At 44.3% G+C, this 17,943-nt stretch overlaps 1 protein-coding gene across 2 annotated transcripts in view; it reads left to right on the plus strand.

The window, feature by feature from the left end:
- The first annotated feature begins 8,772 nt into the window (after positions 1–8,772).
- PINX1 (PIN2 (TERF1) interacting telomerase inhibitor 1) overlaps positions 8,773–17,943 on the plus strand; it is a 62,139-nt gene continuing 52,968 nt past the window's right edge. Inside the window, exons 1-4 of one of the 2 annotated variants that reach the window (XM_032993869.2) lie at positions 8,773–8,821; positions 14,039–14,148; positions 16,457–16,549; positions 17,273–17,351. In XM_032993869.2, coding sequence (XP_032849760.1) covers positions 8,803–8,821; positions 14,039–14,148; positions 16,457–16,549; positions 17,273–17,351 — 301 coding nt within the window. In that variant the 5' untranslated portion in view covers positions 8,773–8,802. Of the gene's footprint in view, positions 8,822–9,515; positions 9,589–14,038; positions 14,149–16,456; positions 16,550–17,272; positions 17,352–17,943 lie in introns of those variants that run through there. The other variant, XM_042803119.1, reaches the window with a different exon arrangement.

Genomic DNA, 17,943 nt, shown 5'->3' on the forward strand with positions numbered 1-17,943 from the left:
AGCAAGTGAGTGTTTCATAGGATTAAATGGGACACTTTAATTTGCAGAAGAGTAAACTGCACTTTACAGAAGAGTAAATAGCACAGGATTGGTTTTGTGGTTAAGACATTGCCTTGGACCTAAGGAAATATGAGTTCTGAGAAAGCTTCCTAAATTGATTCATAAAGTGATAGATATGGAGGACTGGATGAACAGGAGAAGCACTTGGGAAACCACCTAGCTCCTTCCCCCATTCTGTGGTCAGGTCAAACAATCCATCTGTGAAAAGTTTGACCACCAAAAAAGACAATCCCACCACCCCTTAGCCAGTCCCAGGTGTTCTGGTACCCTGCATATTCTCCACCATGCTAAATTATGTTGATTTCTGCTTTTCCAGGTGGCAGTGGACAAGGAAACCAATTGCTTGCCCTCCTCCCTAGCAGCCTGCACTGGAACTCCTGTATGCTTTTCATTTCTGGACAAAACAAGCCTGGTTCCTCCAAGCTCTTCCTCAGATTGTCTTTTCTAGTCACATGGGTGTGTCCCTTCCTCTCCTCTCTGCTCCACATCTGGTTCATCCCTGATTTTCTTAAGTGAAGTGGCCAGATATGGACATGGTGTTACAGCTATGGCTTTTCCATCTCTGAGACAGGGAGCAACTACCCTCATTCATCACAAATAATGTGATCCCGAAAGAAACTGGTCCTTTTGAACCTGTATTTTACTACAGGTTCTCATTTCATTAGTTATGTTTTAGCTCTACTCTTTCTTCCTTTTTTATTTCTCCCCATTGTTGGTCCCTTCTGGTCATTCCCAGTTTCCCTACATGTGATATTTCCCAGGTTTAAGTCTTACCCTACTGCTTGCTATCTCATCTTTTTCAGGCTATTCCCCTGCTGCAAAGTGATTGGTTGAGTTTTGATCCTGCGTTCCACACTGCTTGCAGTCCTTCTGTGCATCTACAGATGGTCTGTCCCACACCAGGTTGTTCAGAGAGTACCAACTAGACAAAGTGTTCACCCATGCTATGGGGAAGCTCTCTGGAAAGTAAGTCTGCATGTGGGATGGTGCCAAAAGTCTTTTTAAAGACTTTTTTTTTTTTTTTCCCTAGGGATGATCAACCTGGGGCTCTTTGAGTTGCAGATCGTCTGTGGAAAAGCCAAGAGCAAATCCCATATGGGAGCTTTGTTGCATGATCAGCAGCAAGCTGGGGCTGCTGTGGAGGCTGTTGGGTTGTCCGAGTTCTTGGGTGTTGGAGGATGTCAGCTGCTAGAATGTGACACCTCCGTGTCACCCTGGGACCTCCTCATACGTCTGTGGCTTCAGCCTGGACCCGTTCCATCACGGGGCCAGGGAACCACGAGGAGCTCCAGTCCTCTGCCATCTGTGGATGATGCCCAGAGTTGCCCACACCCTCAGCGCTGAGGTGTGGAGCATGTGTCTGTGGCTCTTGGCTAGATGAAAAATCTTCTTGCCTTAGCCAGTTTTCCAGTCAGAGACAAAAATTAGGTTGGTTTGTTGAGAATTGTTCCATGTGAGTCATGTAGGCAGTTTTTCATCACTCCGTTGTCCTCCAGCAGCCAAATATTGAACTAATTGCGTAAGAACTTCTGCAGTGTTTTCCCAGGGACTGGAGTCAAGGTACCTCATCCATGATTCTCTGACTCCACCACTGTCCTCTTTCTCCCACAATAATGATTAGCGATTCAAAGACTGTTTCATGACATTTCTCAAAATTTCCAGGCTGAGCTTTACCCAAGTTACAAACCTCCAAGTACACACGTCAGCCCTCTCTTCCTACCCTCCAAGCTGCACTGTTAAATTGCACTGAGTATTTGCTCAGGATTTGGTGGAAGACTAAAACAAGAAACATGCAAATCCTTCAGTCTCCTGACAACATTTCTTAAGGGCTTGTTACCATCTCATCTACATTAAGAACTGGCCCAGACTGGCCTGTTTTCCTCTTACCTCTCCTGCAATGTATTTATAAAGCTTCTGTTTGCTGACAGTTGCACTCTTTGCCTGCTGATTTTATCTGTAGCTAATCGTTTCTGAGAGTGCATCTGTGCAAAGGCTCTTGGCCAGTTTATAGATCTTGTAGTTCTGCTCCATGTCTTGGTTTCCAGCCCCCTTCTCTGATCTCATCTCCCCTCAGGTCAGCCTGGTCCTTAATGGTTTCTGACCCTGCCTCCCTCTGCCTCTTTTCAGCCAACCTGCCCAAGGCTGTTCCCAAACCCTGAGCTGCTGTCCATGTCCTTGGGATCTTCATCTTCACTCCACCCATTGATTATACCCTGGCCTGCCCTTGAGACTTGATGGCTCCTACTCTTTGGCTTCCTGACCTTCTTTGGACTGGTCCCTTTGGGACTCTCTCATGCCTGGCCTCACCCTGCCATGACTGCAGCTCAGAGCAATGCTTCCAACCCACGTTCAGCACAGATCAACCAGGAAATCTGATCACCAAAATACCAGACAGAACAAAACCCCCACCCACTCTGTGCTCATTGACATGAGTCTAATCTTTCAGTAGCACCCAACTTTTTCAAATTCCTTTATATTTTAAAATATCTCCACAAGAAATGCAAGCTGTTGGTGCCTTGACTTTCACATCATGTCCGTGCCTCTGTTTTTCTCTCTACAAACCACTGCTGCTCTTTCATCTGCTCCCTACTTCCCTTCTCCGTTTGGATAACAAACTCTTTACAATAGGACTTCAGTCTCACATCCCATAAAGCCCAGGTTGATGAAGTAACAGTAGCCATAATAATAAAAATACACTGTGCACATAGAATAGAAGGAAAATTATCTGGGTTTCTGTCTGCTGCCTCTTTTGCCCACGCTCTCTCCAGCATTCCCTGCCAGGCACCGTACACTGCTGCTGAGCTCTTCGCTGGCAGCATTTCTAGGAACATCAACCCCTTGCCTTGAGCATGTTTCTGCTCCTCGCCTGCCCCAGTAGCTGTTCTTTGAATCCCTCATCTCCTGGCTGCGGGCACTCGTTCTGACATCTTTTGCTCCACGGGTCAGACGTTGTTAATCTCCTGCTGCCTGCCCGGCGCTTGATGGGCTGCTTCTCTGCTCAACTAATACAGCTTTATACCAGAGCTCACCTCTAATCCACATGTTCTCTTGAATCATTGTCCTAAATCAAACCTGTCTTTTCGTTTTAAGGTCTCCAGGCAGTCCTTGTCCCTAGTGCTTCCATCACACCTCTCCCAGGACTCGCTCAATAAGCATTTCTAGTCTGGCCTCAGGCCATTTATCACAAAACAGAGGCTGATTTGCCTCACAAATGACCTGTTGCGCAGTCAGGACTCACATCCTATTTCTTTACTTGTTTTTATCCTTTTTTTTCCCCATTTCTCGTCTTTTCTTTTCCTAGCCACCTCTCCTCTCCCTCCTCACATCTCCCTTGTTGATGGGGCATTTGAATGGGGCATAGAGAGAGAAAAATGGGTGTTTTGACTGATGCTGTTTCTTCTCCATTTGAACTCAGGGCAATGCATTCAGGTCTAGGCGTCTCTTGCAGGCATCTAGTGTCAGGGGACCATAACCCCAACTGCGAGTGCCTGTCTCCCTGTCAACTCCTCCGGGGTTATAACATCTTCATGGATCCCACCCCAGTGTCCTCAAGTAGCAAGAGACTCGTGTAGAGCTCTCGGTGGCATTAGCCCATCGCTGATAGTCGTGGTTGCCTTCTTGCAGGGCACAGGAGCTGCTCGTTAGCTGGGAAATGTAACTCTCTCCTCCCTTCCAGGGGTCTCCTGGGTGGAATGGGGCTGGCAAGGTGGGTGTCAGGCTCAGATGTGCTTGCAACCCTCCTGCATTTATCTGCCATTTCAATTTCTCTGTGTTGTTGGCTCTGTTCATCCCAGCTGGATCTCTCCCTAAGACCCAGACACTTCAACCTGCGAGTGGCTTCAAAGGAATTCCCCAAAGCCTGTGGGGACTCTGGAGCTGACGCTGACAGCACAGCACAGGCTGCAGCCACCGTGCGATCAATAACGATGTGCCAGGAGGAAAATACCCTGCTCAAATCTCTGAGCCCTGAATGATCTTTGCAATGCTGGCTGTGGGGAAACACCTCTTTTTAAGTAAGACCCTTGGGAGGAATCACTGGAGAACTCTGAACATAATGCCCACCAGGCATATTTATTGCTTTATTTTTTCAGGGAAGAGCTACATTTCAACCACTCCAAGCACACTGGAAATAGGATTTCAGGCTATATTCTTAGAGGGCTCTAATCACACATAACAGCTGTTCTTTCCTTTGGAACAATATATATACACAAACATACATATATATACATATATATATTTTTCTTTCCTGTGACACCAGCTTTTACTCAGGTACATAATTGCCCCAAACTGAACCTCCCCCTCTTGTGTGTATTGCCCAATTTCACTGCCCCTGTGCATATTCATGTACTTAAACGTTTTCACGATCAGCACTTTAAACTACTAATTTGCAAGAACTGTGCTGATGTCTGTGTAGAATAATTTGGACCTTGACCTCAGTCCTACTGTTAAGCAAATAAATCAGCAATAATTAAAGCAAGTATGATCTCATTTGTGTTTTGAGCTGTGATTCTTTGCAAGCAGGGGAGTGAGACGGTTTTGGAAGTAGAAGTGCTTTGATGCAGTCAAATATTAAGTTTTAGAAACAAACAAGAAACAAATCGCAACCTCAAGGCATCCTTTAACAAAAATTATTCCAATCTTCCACCTTCAGTGATGTCTTTATAGCACAGTGAAGCTGATTCTAACGTGTAATGCTGCTACCTATTGGAGCGATCAAATATTACACTCAGACCTCAGCTAGAAGCCTTACACCTCTCCACAATTAAAAATGGAAGCAGAATTTGGATGGTGTGAAATGGCTCATGCAAGTAAGTGATCATTTGAACTCTTAATGCGTGAACAACACTACAATTTAGTTGATGTAATAGAGACCTCAGAGGGTTAATTCACAGAAACAGCTATTACTGCCAGGAGGAGTACTTTGTTCAGGAAGCACGGGTAGAAGGATGATGGAGGGGAGGATACATCACCTTATATTTCAGATTCAGATGACAGCAAAGAGTGGCCACTGCTGAGAATCCCTAGGGAGGAAGATCCTGGTAGGTGACCTGTGAGCACTAGAAAGCAGGCGAGGTGTTGTGACTGAGAACTGCCAGAGTGACAGAGCTGGTGGTGACATGGCATTTCATCTGGCTTGTCCTCCCTTCGGAAGAGAGCAGGGCTGATGGGATTCAGCCAGAGATATCCAGGGAATCAGCTGGATATCCAAACTCCCTCTGTGTTAGCAGAAAGATGTGCCCCAGGAATTCAGGGTACAGGCCTGCTTTATACACAGTTAAGGGAGGTGAGGTGGACCCTGTTCTAGACTGTCCAAGCAGGTCTCTGCTGTGTATGAATTTTGTTAAGGCAGGAAAAAAGAAAACAGAAAGAAGGTTCTTCTAGGGATGATTCTCCAGGGATTTTTCCCTTGGAAGAAGACAGTTAAGTGCAAGCTTGAAAGCTGTCACATACCTCGTTATTTCCAGGTGCTGATGATGGTTCCTCTTCATAAGGCAGGAGAGTAGAGGAGCCAAAAAAATTGGACAGATTTCAGGTAGACCTCAGTTAGCTCAGAGAATTACCAGGCAGTCTCTTAGAAGTCTGGGTTATGAATTAAAGACAGCCACTCCTTAATCTAACAATAATAAGTGCATCAGTGAATAACACCCAGCTTCTACGAGAAAGAGATGTAAGGCCACCTTATGCAGAGCACATACAGTATGAGCATAAGAGACAGAATGAACAGAGTCAAGGCACTGAATGAGATACAACCTGCAGTTGCAAAGCTTTATATAGCGCAGCAGGCATGAGAGAGAGACCAAAGGCAAAGATGATCCACTACACAGCAGAGGGAGCAGGGCATGATTCATCCATTCAATCTTCACTGAAAGGACCAGACGCAATCAAGTGGCTAACACAATTAACGAGAGAGGCAAAGGGAAAAGCTCTCCCTCCCAGGTAGTGAAGGATTGGAAAGTATTTATTTGTTTTTGCGTCAGTCAAGCAGGATGAAGGTGACCTGAAAGTCCACAGAGAACTGGCAAAAAAGTCTGGTGAGAACACACACTGTGAGAATTTCTGACAGCTGGATGTGGGCTTAGATTACAAAAGGACCAGCTTGATACCAGTTCATTAAAGGAGCAAGTGGGGCAGTCAGAGCAGCTGGTTTAATAGGAACTGAATATAAACTAATAAAAAGAATCAATAAGCTTTTTGTGAATTTATAGATTTGCCAGGAACAAGCTCCATTGTATCAAACTTTGTTGACTGACAGAATGGTTCTTGCAGAGGAAAAGACATGGTTATAATTTGTTTTCTTTGCCTAAAAAGTCTTTAGAAATGGTCTTGCACTGGTGTTCTCATAATAAAATAGGGAAATGTAACCTAAATCAAAAAGCACAGAAGCAAAACAGTTTGAAAAGCTGAACTGGCGGAGCTGTAATCCAGTTGTTATCCAAATGGAAGGCTGGATGAAGAAAGAGTGGTGGGCAATCTGTTCTGTTCCTGGTAGGACTCAATATTCCCATTAATGACCTGCCTTAAGGTACAGAGTACACTTAGGACATTTGCAGGTGACTGGGTGAGGAGTGGATTGATAGCAGCCCTGCGGAGAAAGACTTGGGGGTGTTGGTGGATGGAAAACTGCCTGTGAGCCAGCAACATGCGCTCGCAGCCCAGAAAGCCACCCGTGCCCTGGGCTGCAGCCAGAGCAGGGGGGGCAGCAGGGCCAGGGAGGGGATTGTCCCCCTCTGCTCCGCTCTGGGGAGACCCCCCTGCACTGCTGGGGCCAGCTCAGGGGTCCCCCAACAGCAGAAGGACACGGAGATGCTTCGAGCAGGGGCCAGAGGAGGCCACGGAGATGCTGGGGGGCTGGAGCAGCTCCCCTGGGGGGCCGGGCTGAGAGAGTTGGGGGGGTTCAGCCTGGAGAAGAGAAGGGTCCGGGGAGACCTTCGAGCTGGCCTCCCAGGGCTTAAAGGGGGGACAGGAAAGGTGGGGAGGGACTCTGGATCAGGGGGTGGGGGTAGGACAAGGGGGGACGATTTTAAACAGAGAGAGGGCAGATTTATATGAGATCTAAGGCAGAAATCGTTCCCTGTGCGGGGGGCGAGGCTGCTGGCCCAGGGTGCCCAGAGCAGCTGTGGCTGCCCCCTCCCTGGAAGGGTTCAAGGCCAGGTTGGACGGGGCTGGGAGCACCCTGGGCTGGGGGAAGGGGGTCCCTGCCCGGGGCAGGGGGGTTGGGACTGGATGGTCTTTAAGGTCTGTTCCAACCCAAAACAGTCTGTGATTCATTTTGTGACTCCAAGCTAGGGAAAGAGACAGCAGAGACCCCAAAGGTCTGCAATTCAGAACAATATGACAGAATGGAATGACAGAAGTATTGATTGACTAAGGGCAAAATACAGGATTAATACACTCCACAAAGACTACAAAACCCCACTGCAGCACTTCCCTGACAGGGAGATGGAAGTTAGGGAACAAAGTATTATGCTGAGATGCAAAACATAGCCAGAGAGGGAGCAACCTACAACTCCAGTTAATGTGCTCTGAAGGACTCAGCAGCATCATGTGTTGTTTTGGGTGCAATACTTCAGTTAAAATAAGAAACAACTGAAGAGTGGTTAAAAAAAAAAAACAACAGAAAACGTGAATGATCGAGGGCTCAAAAATATCTGCAAGAAGAGACTACTAAATAGCACTGGTTTGATTCAGCAAGTAAACATCAAGGAGGGGTTGCATTTAGTCTTCAAACACATAAAATGTGCTGCAGAAAGGAAAAGATACTATTTTTTTCCAGATCTAAGGTGGGTAAGAGAAGAAGCATTGACCTGGTGTTACAGAAAGATCGGAGTTCATCAGAGGATTTTTAAAAACATTGACAATAAAGATGTAATTTGCCAAGGAAACTTCAAGTTGTTGCTGTTAGATGTCTTTGACCAGTTATATAAGGAAAGTGGGGAGGGTTGGGACTCGATGATCTTTAAGGTCCCTTCCAACCCAAACCATTCTATGATCTTCATCGCCATTCTACGACGATGATGAAGAGCTGCTCTGGGGCACGACCATGACAGGTTCACCTTTATTACAAGAGGACAGGCAGAGGACGGCGCACATGGAATGAGAGCTCCCCCCACCGCTAATGGGTAAAGTCAGGGACATTCCTTCCCCCCACACACACCCCCGAAGGATTAAGACTGCCAGCACCCCGTTATTTTTAACCACACACCCCGAGCCCACAGCGAACCCTGCTCACCCCATTCCCCATCCCGCCTCAAGAGCCTCCTCACAACGGACTCCGCCTGTGGAGACCCTGAAACGCGCGGAGCCTCCACCCGTGGGGATGACTAAACACCCCAAGGAGCCCAGCCACCCGCTCGCAGAGCTTTTAGCAGCGGTTTTAGCAGCTTTAAGAACTCCGGAGCAGACCCCAAGCTCCCGGGAGTCGCCCGCCCTCTCTGTCAAGAACGGGAGAGGGCGGGATTGGGCTGCCCGCAAACCTGCCTGTGCAATATCCACCGGGAAACACCAGCGACACAGCCAATGTCCAATCCAACATGTCTTTAGAAAGATTTAGTGGAATTTTAGCAGGTTTACACCCTTATCTTCCACTAGACTAGCCGCTACGTTCTCCTCCCTCAAGACTTTTTTGGCCAGGCGGTTATTTCCTCGCCCCTTAGTGCGCCCGCGGTTATAAAGGTCCCCTGGGGGCCGCGGACTTGTCGGCGCGCCCTCGCCCCGCGCCGCGGCGGGAAGGAGGCCCCCAAGATGGCGATGCTGGCGGAGCGTGAGTGCCGGCCGTCCCCGGGCTGAGGAGGAACCGCGTTGGGGGGAAAAGCGGGGCGCTGAGAGCGGGGCGGGGGGTGTTGGTGGGGATGGAGCCGCTATCCTGGGGGTGGGGAAGGGGGGGAAGCTGTCCCCCCCCCCCCCCCCCCGGGGGCTGGGTGCGGGTTTGCGGGGCTTTTGATCTTGACGTGGCGGGTGTGTGTGTGTGTGTAAGATTAACGGGGAACACCCCGAAGATTCACGGGGGACACCCTGAAGCCGCGGGGCTGGACGGAACGCCGCGGAGCCGCGTGGGTGTGTGTGGGCATGGAGTTTTTGGTAGGACCTAGGGTTAGCGTTTGAGCCTCTCGTCTGTCCAGGGAGCTCCCGGAGAGCGGCTGAGCTCTGGGTTGGGGAAAGAGGGTGGGATGTCAGGGATTTTAGGCTTCGGAAAAGGCGAGAAAGTCGACTGAACTCCCAGGGAGAACCCAGGGTGGTTGTCTTATTCCTTTTGCATAAGGGTGTTGCTGAGGGAATATGAGGTTTTATTACATATAGCCTGATAATTTTGTTTAACCATTTCCTTCGGGGAATTAAACAGAGCTTCTCTCCTACATCCGAGGTGGTTCAGCACTTGGGCTCCCCACGTCTAAAAGAATTATTTAAAACATTGGGTGAATATCCTGATAGATAACTTTTTTTTTTTTCGGGTAAAGTTCTTCAGGAAATGGAACTCTCTCAGGGCTGGCCAACGTGAGAACTAAACACTTTTGCTGCCTTCTCTTCCAGGTTAAAGATGCATTCCTGTAAAATAGCCTTTTCTAGTAAATTTTAAACTGTATATGAGTAGAAAGATTAAACTTTTCAACTGTTGATTTTTATGTAACAGGGCTAAAATAATTTTGTCTGAGTATTGTAAATATCTTTAGGTGTTTTGGTAAGCTTGCTGGTGCCAGGACACCCTTAACATGAGAGCACAGAGTCTAATGTATTTGTTTGCATGACTATGGCAAAGGTGAATTTAAGTAGAATGAGTAACTAGAAACTACTGTTTCCAGTGGAAAATACAGGTGTGAATTGAAGAAATAGAATTGAATTCACATATGTAATTTTCCAGTTATTTTAGATGTAAACTTTGTTGGTAGCATTTTTTTTTTTTTTTTCAGAATTTAATTGTTTTAATTGGACACTGCAAATCTCAATAATCAGTGAAGAGTTTAGGTTGGAAGGGACCTTTTAAAGGTCATGTAGTCCAGCCCCCCTCCAACGAGCCGGGACATCTTCACCCAGACCAGGGTGCTCAAAGCCCCGTCCTGACCTGACTTTGAATGTTTCCAGGGATGGGGTAGCCACAGCTTCTCTGGGCACCCTGTGCCAGTGTGTTAATGTAGCTTCTGTATGTAGTGGATTCTAAAACAAATACCTTCAAAACCAAATCTAGTTGCTGAGAGCCACCTTTGCAGAGTTTTATGCTTTTGTTCATCACCTTCAACTGCAGTTATAATTGTGAAGGCATGTTACTTGCATTTTTGTGTGCAGTTCTGGATCCAGTTCTAATGCTCTTATTAATATTAATCCTAAAAATAAAAAGTTGGGGCTGGGTGTTAATTGCTTTTACTACAGCTGTGAAAGCACATGCATTTCAGGGACTTTGAAGTAGCTTCTCAGCAGTATCTAGTGACAGGATAAGAAGCAGTGAGTGCAAATTGAAACACAAGAAATTCCATCTTTTTTTTTTACTGTGAGTGTGGCCAAACACTGGAACAAATTGCTCAGGGAGGCTGTAGAGATATTCAGAACCAGACTGCACATGTTCCTGGACAGCATGCTTAAGCAGGGAGTTGACGTAGATGATCTTGAGAGGTCCTTTCAACTTTAGTGACGCTGTGAACTAAACTGAGAAAGGCAAGCTCGATCATTCTATGCTTATGTAGTTTCAATTTAAAAAGATGGATCAATTGCAGAAATGGCCAAAGAGTTAGCTTTTAGTTTTCACTTATGTTTAACTCTTTTTAACTTTTAATAAACTCTAATTAACTCTGTCTTATTGGTGCTTATCAGGAAAAAAAAAAGTATATGATGTTAATGATGGGATTCATAACTTCAATTAAAAATAAGATCCCTTCTTTGGGCAGTGTATTTTTTTTCATTTGTTGGAGAAATTGACTCTGTTTATTATTTTCGGTGTTATCACCATATATAGGCACACAGCAGGGGTTTTGATGGGAACTAATCAGAAACTTTCAGAAATGATATTTAAACACACGCTCCAGGCACAGAATTAGGCTTGGTAAAAGGGTTTAGTAACTGATATTTTTGAAGTCGTACGGTATCTGAGTGAAGTATTCAAAGAAATTACGATTTTCTCCACTGGATGGTGCTGCTCGCCCAGAGTTGCATTACTGTCTCCAGCATCATTTTCTGAGCAGCTCAGCAGATTGGTGTTAACTTCTGAGCTGAATTTTGTAGTTGGAAGATAGTATGTTGTTTCCTTTCTTGCTCTCAAGACATCAGAGGAAAAACATTTCTGATGAATTGTTGACTAAGCAGTCTTTTTTGTTGTTTGTTTGGAGAGGGGAGTTGCCTTTATAGTTGCTCTATGTGGTATGAAGTTGTTTCTGGCTTTCTAAAGTTCTAAGTAAGTTTATTTTCCTGTCTCTAGCTTACCATATTTGAAAACAGGAATGTGTTAACCTGGCAGAAATATGAGTATTGATCTCCTAGGGGTAGTTAAGAGGTTTGAAATACCTGGATTGCAAATACTGGGAAAAGGAAGGTCTCTTAAAATTTCGAGATTGAGAAATCTCTGTATTAGGTGCCCGTGTGCTTTGTCACCAGCATCCTCTTGGGAGTAAAACATCTTAGGGCTTCTCTACAAGAGATATTGAGGAAAATGAATAGAAATTAACTTTTAAAGTGGATTAGTTGAACTACATCAACTCAATTTGGACATTAATTTCAATTCACACATTCAGTTGACGTGGATTATGTCTACTGGGTAGACAAATCCTTAGATACATACAGTGGATTTACAGCTATAAGAATTGCATTGAATGTAATTTCTTGGGATTTGCAAAGTCACCACCTGGGGAACTAGTTACAGAGAGCATAACAGAATACGAGCTTACTTAAATGTTGCTATGGTTAGATTTTAAAAAAAACATTAAGCAGATTTGGTGACTGAGTGAAGGAAAGTTGATGCTGATCAAGAGATTTTAAACAAAGGGCCTAATTAAGAAATATGACTGTAAAGAAGGGCTGCTGCTTGGCTGACTAACATAACTTCTGTTAAATTGCTTCTTTTTATTGTCTGTCTTTTTGTGTTGCCTCTTTCACTGTCAGCAACGGCCAAGGCGTTCCCCGTTTTTATAGGACTTAGCTTTTGCTGCCAGCTTGATAGCTTTTTAATTCATTCTACCCCCACAAGCCACTGGAAACATGGGTCCGTAGAGATCATTTGCATCTTGGGTGAAGGAAGATAACAAAGAATTTTAATTGTCCCAAATACCTAGCTCGCTCTTTCAAACATCGCAATAAATGAGTGAAGTGAGCTGTGTCGCTAAGGGAGCCAGAGCTCAGTGGGGCAGCAGGAAACCCTAATTCACTTGGGGGTCTAAAATCACACTCCACAGTGGCACTTGACCACCGTGAGTTAGGAGCACAGGCAGGGCTTGTAACAGATGCTTCTCTGAAGGCTGCCTGTTGGAAATAAGTTTTTGTTTGAGGAGTGAACCCAGCAAAGGCTGTGGCAATTCCTTTCACAGCACTCAGTCATTTAACCTACTGTAAAATCTTTTTTTATGGACTGTTTGGGGTTTTATGAAATTCTTTATCAGACTGTTACTTTTTATGGATCTGCCATGCACCACCTATTTTGAGCTTCAAAGCTTCAGAAGTATGTTTTAAAAAAAGCCACCATCATGCATTCTGACAAGTACTAGTTCTTTAAGAACGAAACAAAACTGGACAAAAAATGAATCAAACATCTCTGTAATATTCTGCCCTTCTGGCCCAATCCTAAGTGTTACATTTTAGGGAAGGATGACTTCCTGATTATGTTCAAAGCGCCTCAAGTGGACTTGGCTTCTCACTGACTTTGTACGGCCTTGGGTTAATCGGTCAGTTTTGATCCACCATTTCCCATCGTGTTTAATGAAGTTTGTAATCTTCCTGTCTCCCATTCTTTGTTTGTCTTGTTTATTTAGGTTGTCTTCCTGCATATGTTTAGGTGCACACTTGAAGTGACTGGTTAACTGTGCTAGCCTTTCTTCCTTGATTTCAATAAAGCTATTCCTGATGATAGAGGCAAGCACACGCATGTGGGCCTGGGGGACTGTAGTTTCTTTAGTAGTCTGCATAGGACAAAGGAGCCTTGATTCTCATTTGGATCTCTTAACACCTGCAGCAATTTCCGATGACTTTCTGGCTTCCAAAAAAACCACTTTGTGGGAAATCCAAAAGCTGAAATCCCACTGGTTTATGTTCTGTAATTCAGTTTCTCTGGTCACTTATGTTTGATTTTTGACTTGGCTTTTGTTATGAAGGCAAATATTAAAACTTCTGTGTTCTGATTAAAAGGAAGACTGGCCAGTGGATATCGTCCAGAACTGGGAAAGCTAGCACAGAAGTCTCATCCCCTATAGATTTCATTTTGAAGACAGATGTAAAACAAAGTTGGAATAAATACAGAATTCAGGCCTGTACACCTAAGATGGTAATCCTTAAAGCCTTCCCCGAGTTGCAGCCCATCCTTAGGGATGACAACTTCCATAGCAATTTTACTTTGGCATTCTTCACATTAATAATTAAAATTTTCAGTGGCCTTTTTTTTTCCCAATATAAAGTTTAGTAAAATTAAACTCCCAGAAGATGTTTGATCTGGCGCAGGTTATGGGTTTTTTTTGCAATTAAGAGCTTTTCTTGAATTGAAAGAGGGTAGATTTGAATTAGGTGTAAGGCAGAAATTCTTCCCTGTGCAGGGGGTGTGGCACTGGCCCAGGGTGCCCAGAGCAGCTGTGGCTGCCCCCTCCCTGGAAGGGTTCAAGGCCAGGTTGGACGGGGCTGGGAAGCCTCCTGGGCTGGGGGAAGGGGGCCCTGCCCGGGGCAGGGGGTTGGAACTAGACGATCTTTAAGGTCCCTTCCAACCCAAACCAGTCTATAATTCTGTTCTATGATATAATACTGAGAATGCTGTGGAACTGTAAATAGAACCTGTTTGAATTTTTCCTTCCTGCTCTAGCCCGTAGAAGGCAGAAGTGGTCTGTGGATCCACGGAATAGTGCTTGGAGTAAAGATGAATCTAAATTTGGCCAGAAGATGCTGGAAAAGATGGGCTGGTCCAAAGGAAAGGTATGGTCTAAAGGAACGTTGTCTAGCTGAAAGGTGGAAGGCTGCTGGGGGACTCTTGATCTCAGTATTTGAAACAGCCATGTTCTTTCTATTTGATTTAGTCTTTTAAGTGCACAGAGAATTTGAGCAATGTTAGTTTGTTACAGCAGTACTTTCTTACTTGTGTCTGTCTTGCTTTCCAGTTTTTCTCTTTGACAAGGTAATATCCCCAAGTAAGAGCAGGAGTTGGCACCTAAAATCAAGTGGTGGCTTAGGGCTTTAAGTTGTGTTTATACCCTCAGTTCTCTCCCTGGGTTTTTGATACTGTTTAAAGCAACTCCAGGACCTGCTTTAATCTTTCACCTGTTTTTAAAGGTTGCTTCTGATCTGTTCCTTGAGTGGCTAAAATGCAGCATTACCTGAGCTGTATTCCTTCCCAGAGAGGCTGTACCTGTGGGCTGAGGTGGCTGGTTTCTGGTGCTAAGAATAATCTCTAGGTCAGTGCAGACAGCTGCAGATTCTCAGCTGCTCCTTAAAAGCAGTTTAACTTCCACAAAGGTGCCTCAGCAAAGCTGAGATTTGGGCCTGCACGTCAGCATGTTTAATGAAACAAATGCACACAAAACCCCCATGATATTTATTTAATTATTCATCTACATTTCTTCTCTCGAGTCTTTTCAAAAAAAGAATACAATTAGGATCATTCTCAATTTTGTGAATGCATTAGAACTTGGAAAAATAACCCTACTCCTGGATTTTTCAATGTAGCCTGCTGTTGCCTCAGTTGTCTTAGCACATGTAAATCTGGTTTCTGACTGCCTCTCATTTCCCAAACAAGCAGTGCTACCTGATTCAAAGACTGCTGAACTCAAGGAACTGGCATTGGTTCCAGTAAGGTTTAGACCAGACTGTTAAGAGTATGGAGCTTGAGTACTGTCTTTTTATGTAAATTGTGTGCATAGGTGTTTTATGTGTGTAAGATTAAAATAGATGTATAAATCAGTAAAAATGCTGTTAAATATCTTGATTTTATTTTAGGCAGCCAGCTTCTCTGACCATAGGTAACACCTTTGCTGTTATGAACACTGGTTTGTATCAGGGTGTGAAACAAAGGCCTTGTGGTTTTTGTCTGTCACAGCCCCCCTCATCTTCTTCACAACAATGAATTTACTACTTGAGCTACTAGGTCTTCCTTTACAACAGTTGTAGCTGTACGAGAAGGATTTATCTCTCCATTCCACTACAAACTCGGGCAAGTGAAACCTGAGCTTGATGAAATTAATGGGCAAAACCCCATCTGTGCAGTGAAATTAAGCTGCTTACACTAGTCCTGTTATTAGTTGTATTGGAATTGGGTCACGGCAGGATGTGTAGCCAAGTGTCCTGCTTGCTTCCATTCTTTTTGGTTAGCAGAAGTTTCAAGGTAAATTTTCCACCCCACTGAACAAATAAACTCTACTGGATTTATAATAGCAACAGCCTTTTTGACATACACCTCATTGCTTCAAATATTAGATATGCCCAGGACCTATCCCCAGGGCTTCTCTCCACTGATCCAGCACATACATATTTATTATAGCCATACGCTAAACTGATAATTGATTACTGGTGACAGATTAGGGAAAATGTGAGTAGATACCAGGAATAAGTTTTTAACCCAAATGCTTTGTCTTTTTTTTTTTTTTTTTCCCTCTGATCATACAATTAAGAAAGATAATACTGGGTCTAAAGATTGCTTTCCAGATTTGAATGATTATGTTTTTTAGGATAGACAACCTTGACATTTGTTTGCTTCGATATCTTCAACAGCTTATTATTGTGAATGAGATGGAAGAAGTTCTTAATGTCCTGTTAGCTCCAGTCTGACCCTTCCCCTCCTGCTTTTCCCCCCTCCATATAACTTCATTCTGTATTGTACGTTCTATGTGGCATCTGTCTGACAGCCACTACACATCTGCCTTCCCAGCGACAGAGATATTTTTGGTGAGAGGCACATTCTTTTTATGCAGTGTCTTGTTTTAAAATTGTAAACACTTTGGACTTGCCTAGGAATGTCAGGTGGCTTCCTGATTAATCACCCAGCTACTTAAGGTTGTTGCTATTTTAGTGTTTATAATACTTTGCTGGAGGCTTAAGTAGTAAATTAAAAAAAACTTAATATCTCATGTGTGCTAATGCCTGTGAATGAATTCAGTTACAGGCAAGCAAATAAACAATAGGTTGTGATGTCTTGCTGTATTTCATTGCAAACTATCTGGCAGTACAAAAGCTCTGATTGCTTAGTCACTGTTGTAAAATCCTCACATTTTTACTCTTAAATCCTCCTTAGGGTCTTGGGGCTCAGGAACAAGGAAATACAGAACATATCAAGGTTCAGGTGAAAAACAACATGCTGGGGTTAGGAGCAACTATCAATTACGAGGTGAGCACTAGACCCAGGTAAGGGAATGGCTCCCATTTCAGCTAAAGCACAGTCTGTGCAATGGCATGTTAGTGAAATCTAGTGTCAGCATGTATCTGTGCTAACATCTCTATAGAAACTCTTGACTTGGAGTTTACTTCTGCTTTGTTGGGTGTTTTAGGAGTAAGTACCTGCTTGAAAAGGTTACAGTGATTTCTGGGAGCAGGCTGTTCAGAGATTTTTTTTTTTTTTTTTTTTTTTGCTTCCAAGCAAATCACTGAAATACTTGCTTTCTCCCTGTGTCTTCTGCCCTGCTTAGCTTCATGCCTTCTGTCCCTCTTCCTGGTAGTCACCTTTCTGACTGGAGTTCAGGTACACAGGCAGAGCATAACATGGTCCTAAAGGTGCTTGTCTCATAATCAACATCTTAAGTGACTTTGTTTCTGGAAAAAAATCACGCTAGTATTTCCTGCCTACTTTTGAAAACATCTTGCACAGAGGAAGGACATGCAGAGCCAACAGCAGCTCAGTATTGAGCAGCCCTTAATTTCTGCACTTTGGAGTGACTGTAGCAAACTGTTGTTAGTGTTGTCACCTGTGGAGCTTCTGAGGGCCCTTCCCACCAACAAGGATTGTATACATACAACTAAGTTACTTCTTAGAGTGCAGAGTCTTAATATCCATTTTAACAAAACTTCTGTTAATTCTGAAGGCTTTTACTTTGTATTCATGTGGGTGATACAGGACAACTGGATTGCTCATCAGGATGACTTCAACCAGCTTCTGGCTGAACTGAATGATTGCCATGGACAGGGTGAAACAGGTAGGTTCATGCTTTGCTCAATCAGATGCTGGAAGCTTAGCAGAGTTTCCTGTTCTCTGTCTTAAAAGGCTAGCTGAGGCCCAGTCCTTTGGGCTGCTAATAGTCTCTTTACTGAGGTTGACAACTCCCCCTTCTTCCCCAAAATCAATGGGAGTTGAAGGACATGTTGCCATCCATGACCATGCTCAAGCTTGTCTTCCTGGATATGTACATCTCAGTGGATCAGTTTTGCTCTCAGGCCTCTAGTAAAGGCTTTTTGTTGGAGAAAGCAAACATAAAATTTTGAACTTGTTTGTTTTATCCTAGGACCACAAGATGGGGAACCTTTTGCTGGGATGTATTACAGCAGTACTTGTTTCTTTATAAAGCCACCAGAGCCGGTGTGAAGGTTCACAACACAATCACTCATCATTGTAATGCGTTTGCCTTCCTTTTACTAATGAACTGTCCCACCTGGCCTCCATGCTCTGGTGGTTTCTTAAATACCTACTTTTCCTGTCCTCAGAGAGCTGCTTCTTAGCTTTTGACTCAGAGTTATGCATCTTTTTTGAGTGTGGTATAATGTGACTTTTGTAGCCCTGATGCAGATCAC

This window comes from Tyto alba, unplaced genomic scaffold (assembly GCF_018691265.1).
Source record: "Tyto alba isolate M040663 unplaced genomic scaffold, T.alba_DEE_v4.0 Super-Scaffold_40, whole genome shotgun sequence".
NCBI lineage: Eukaryota > Metazoa > Chordata > Aves > Strigiformes > Tytonidae > Tyto > Tyto alba.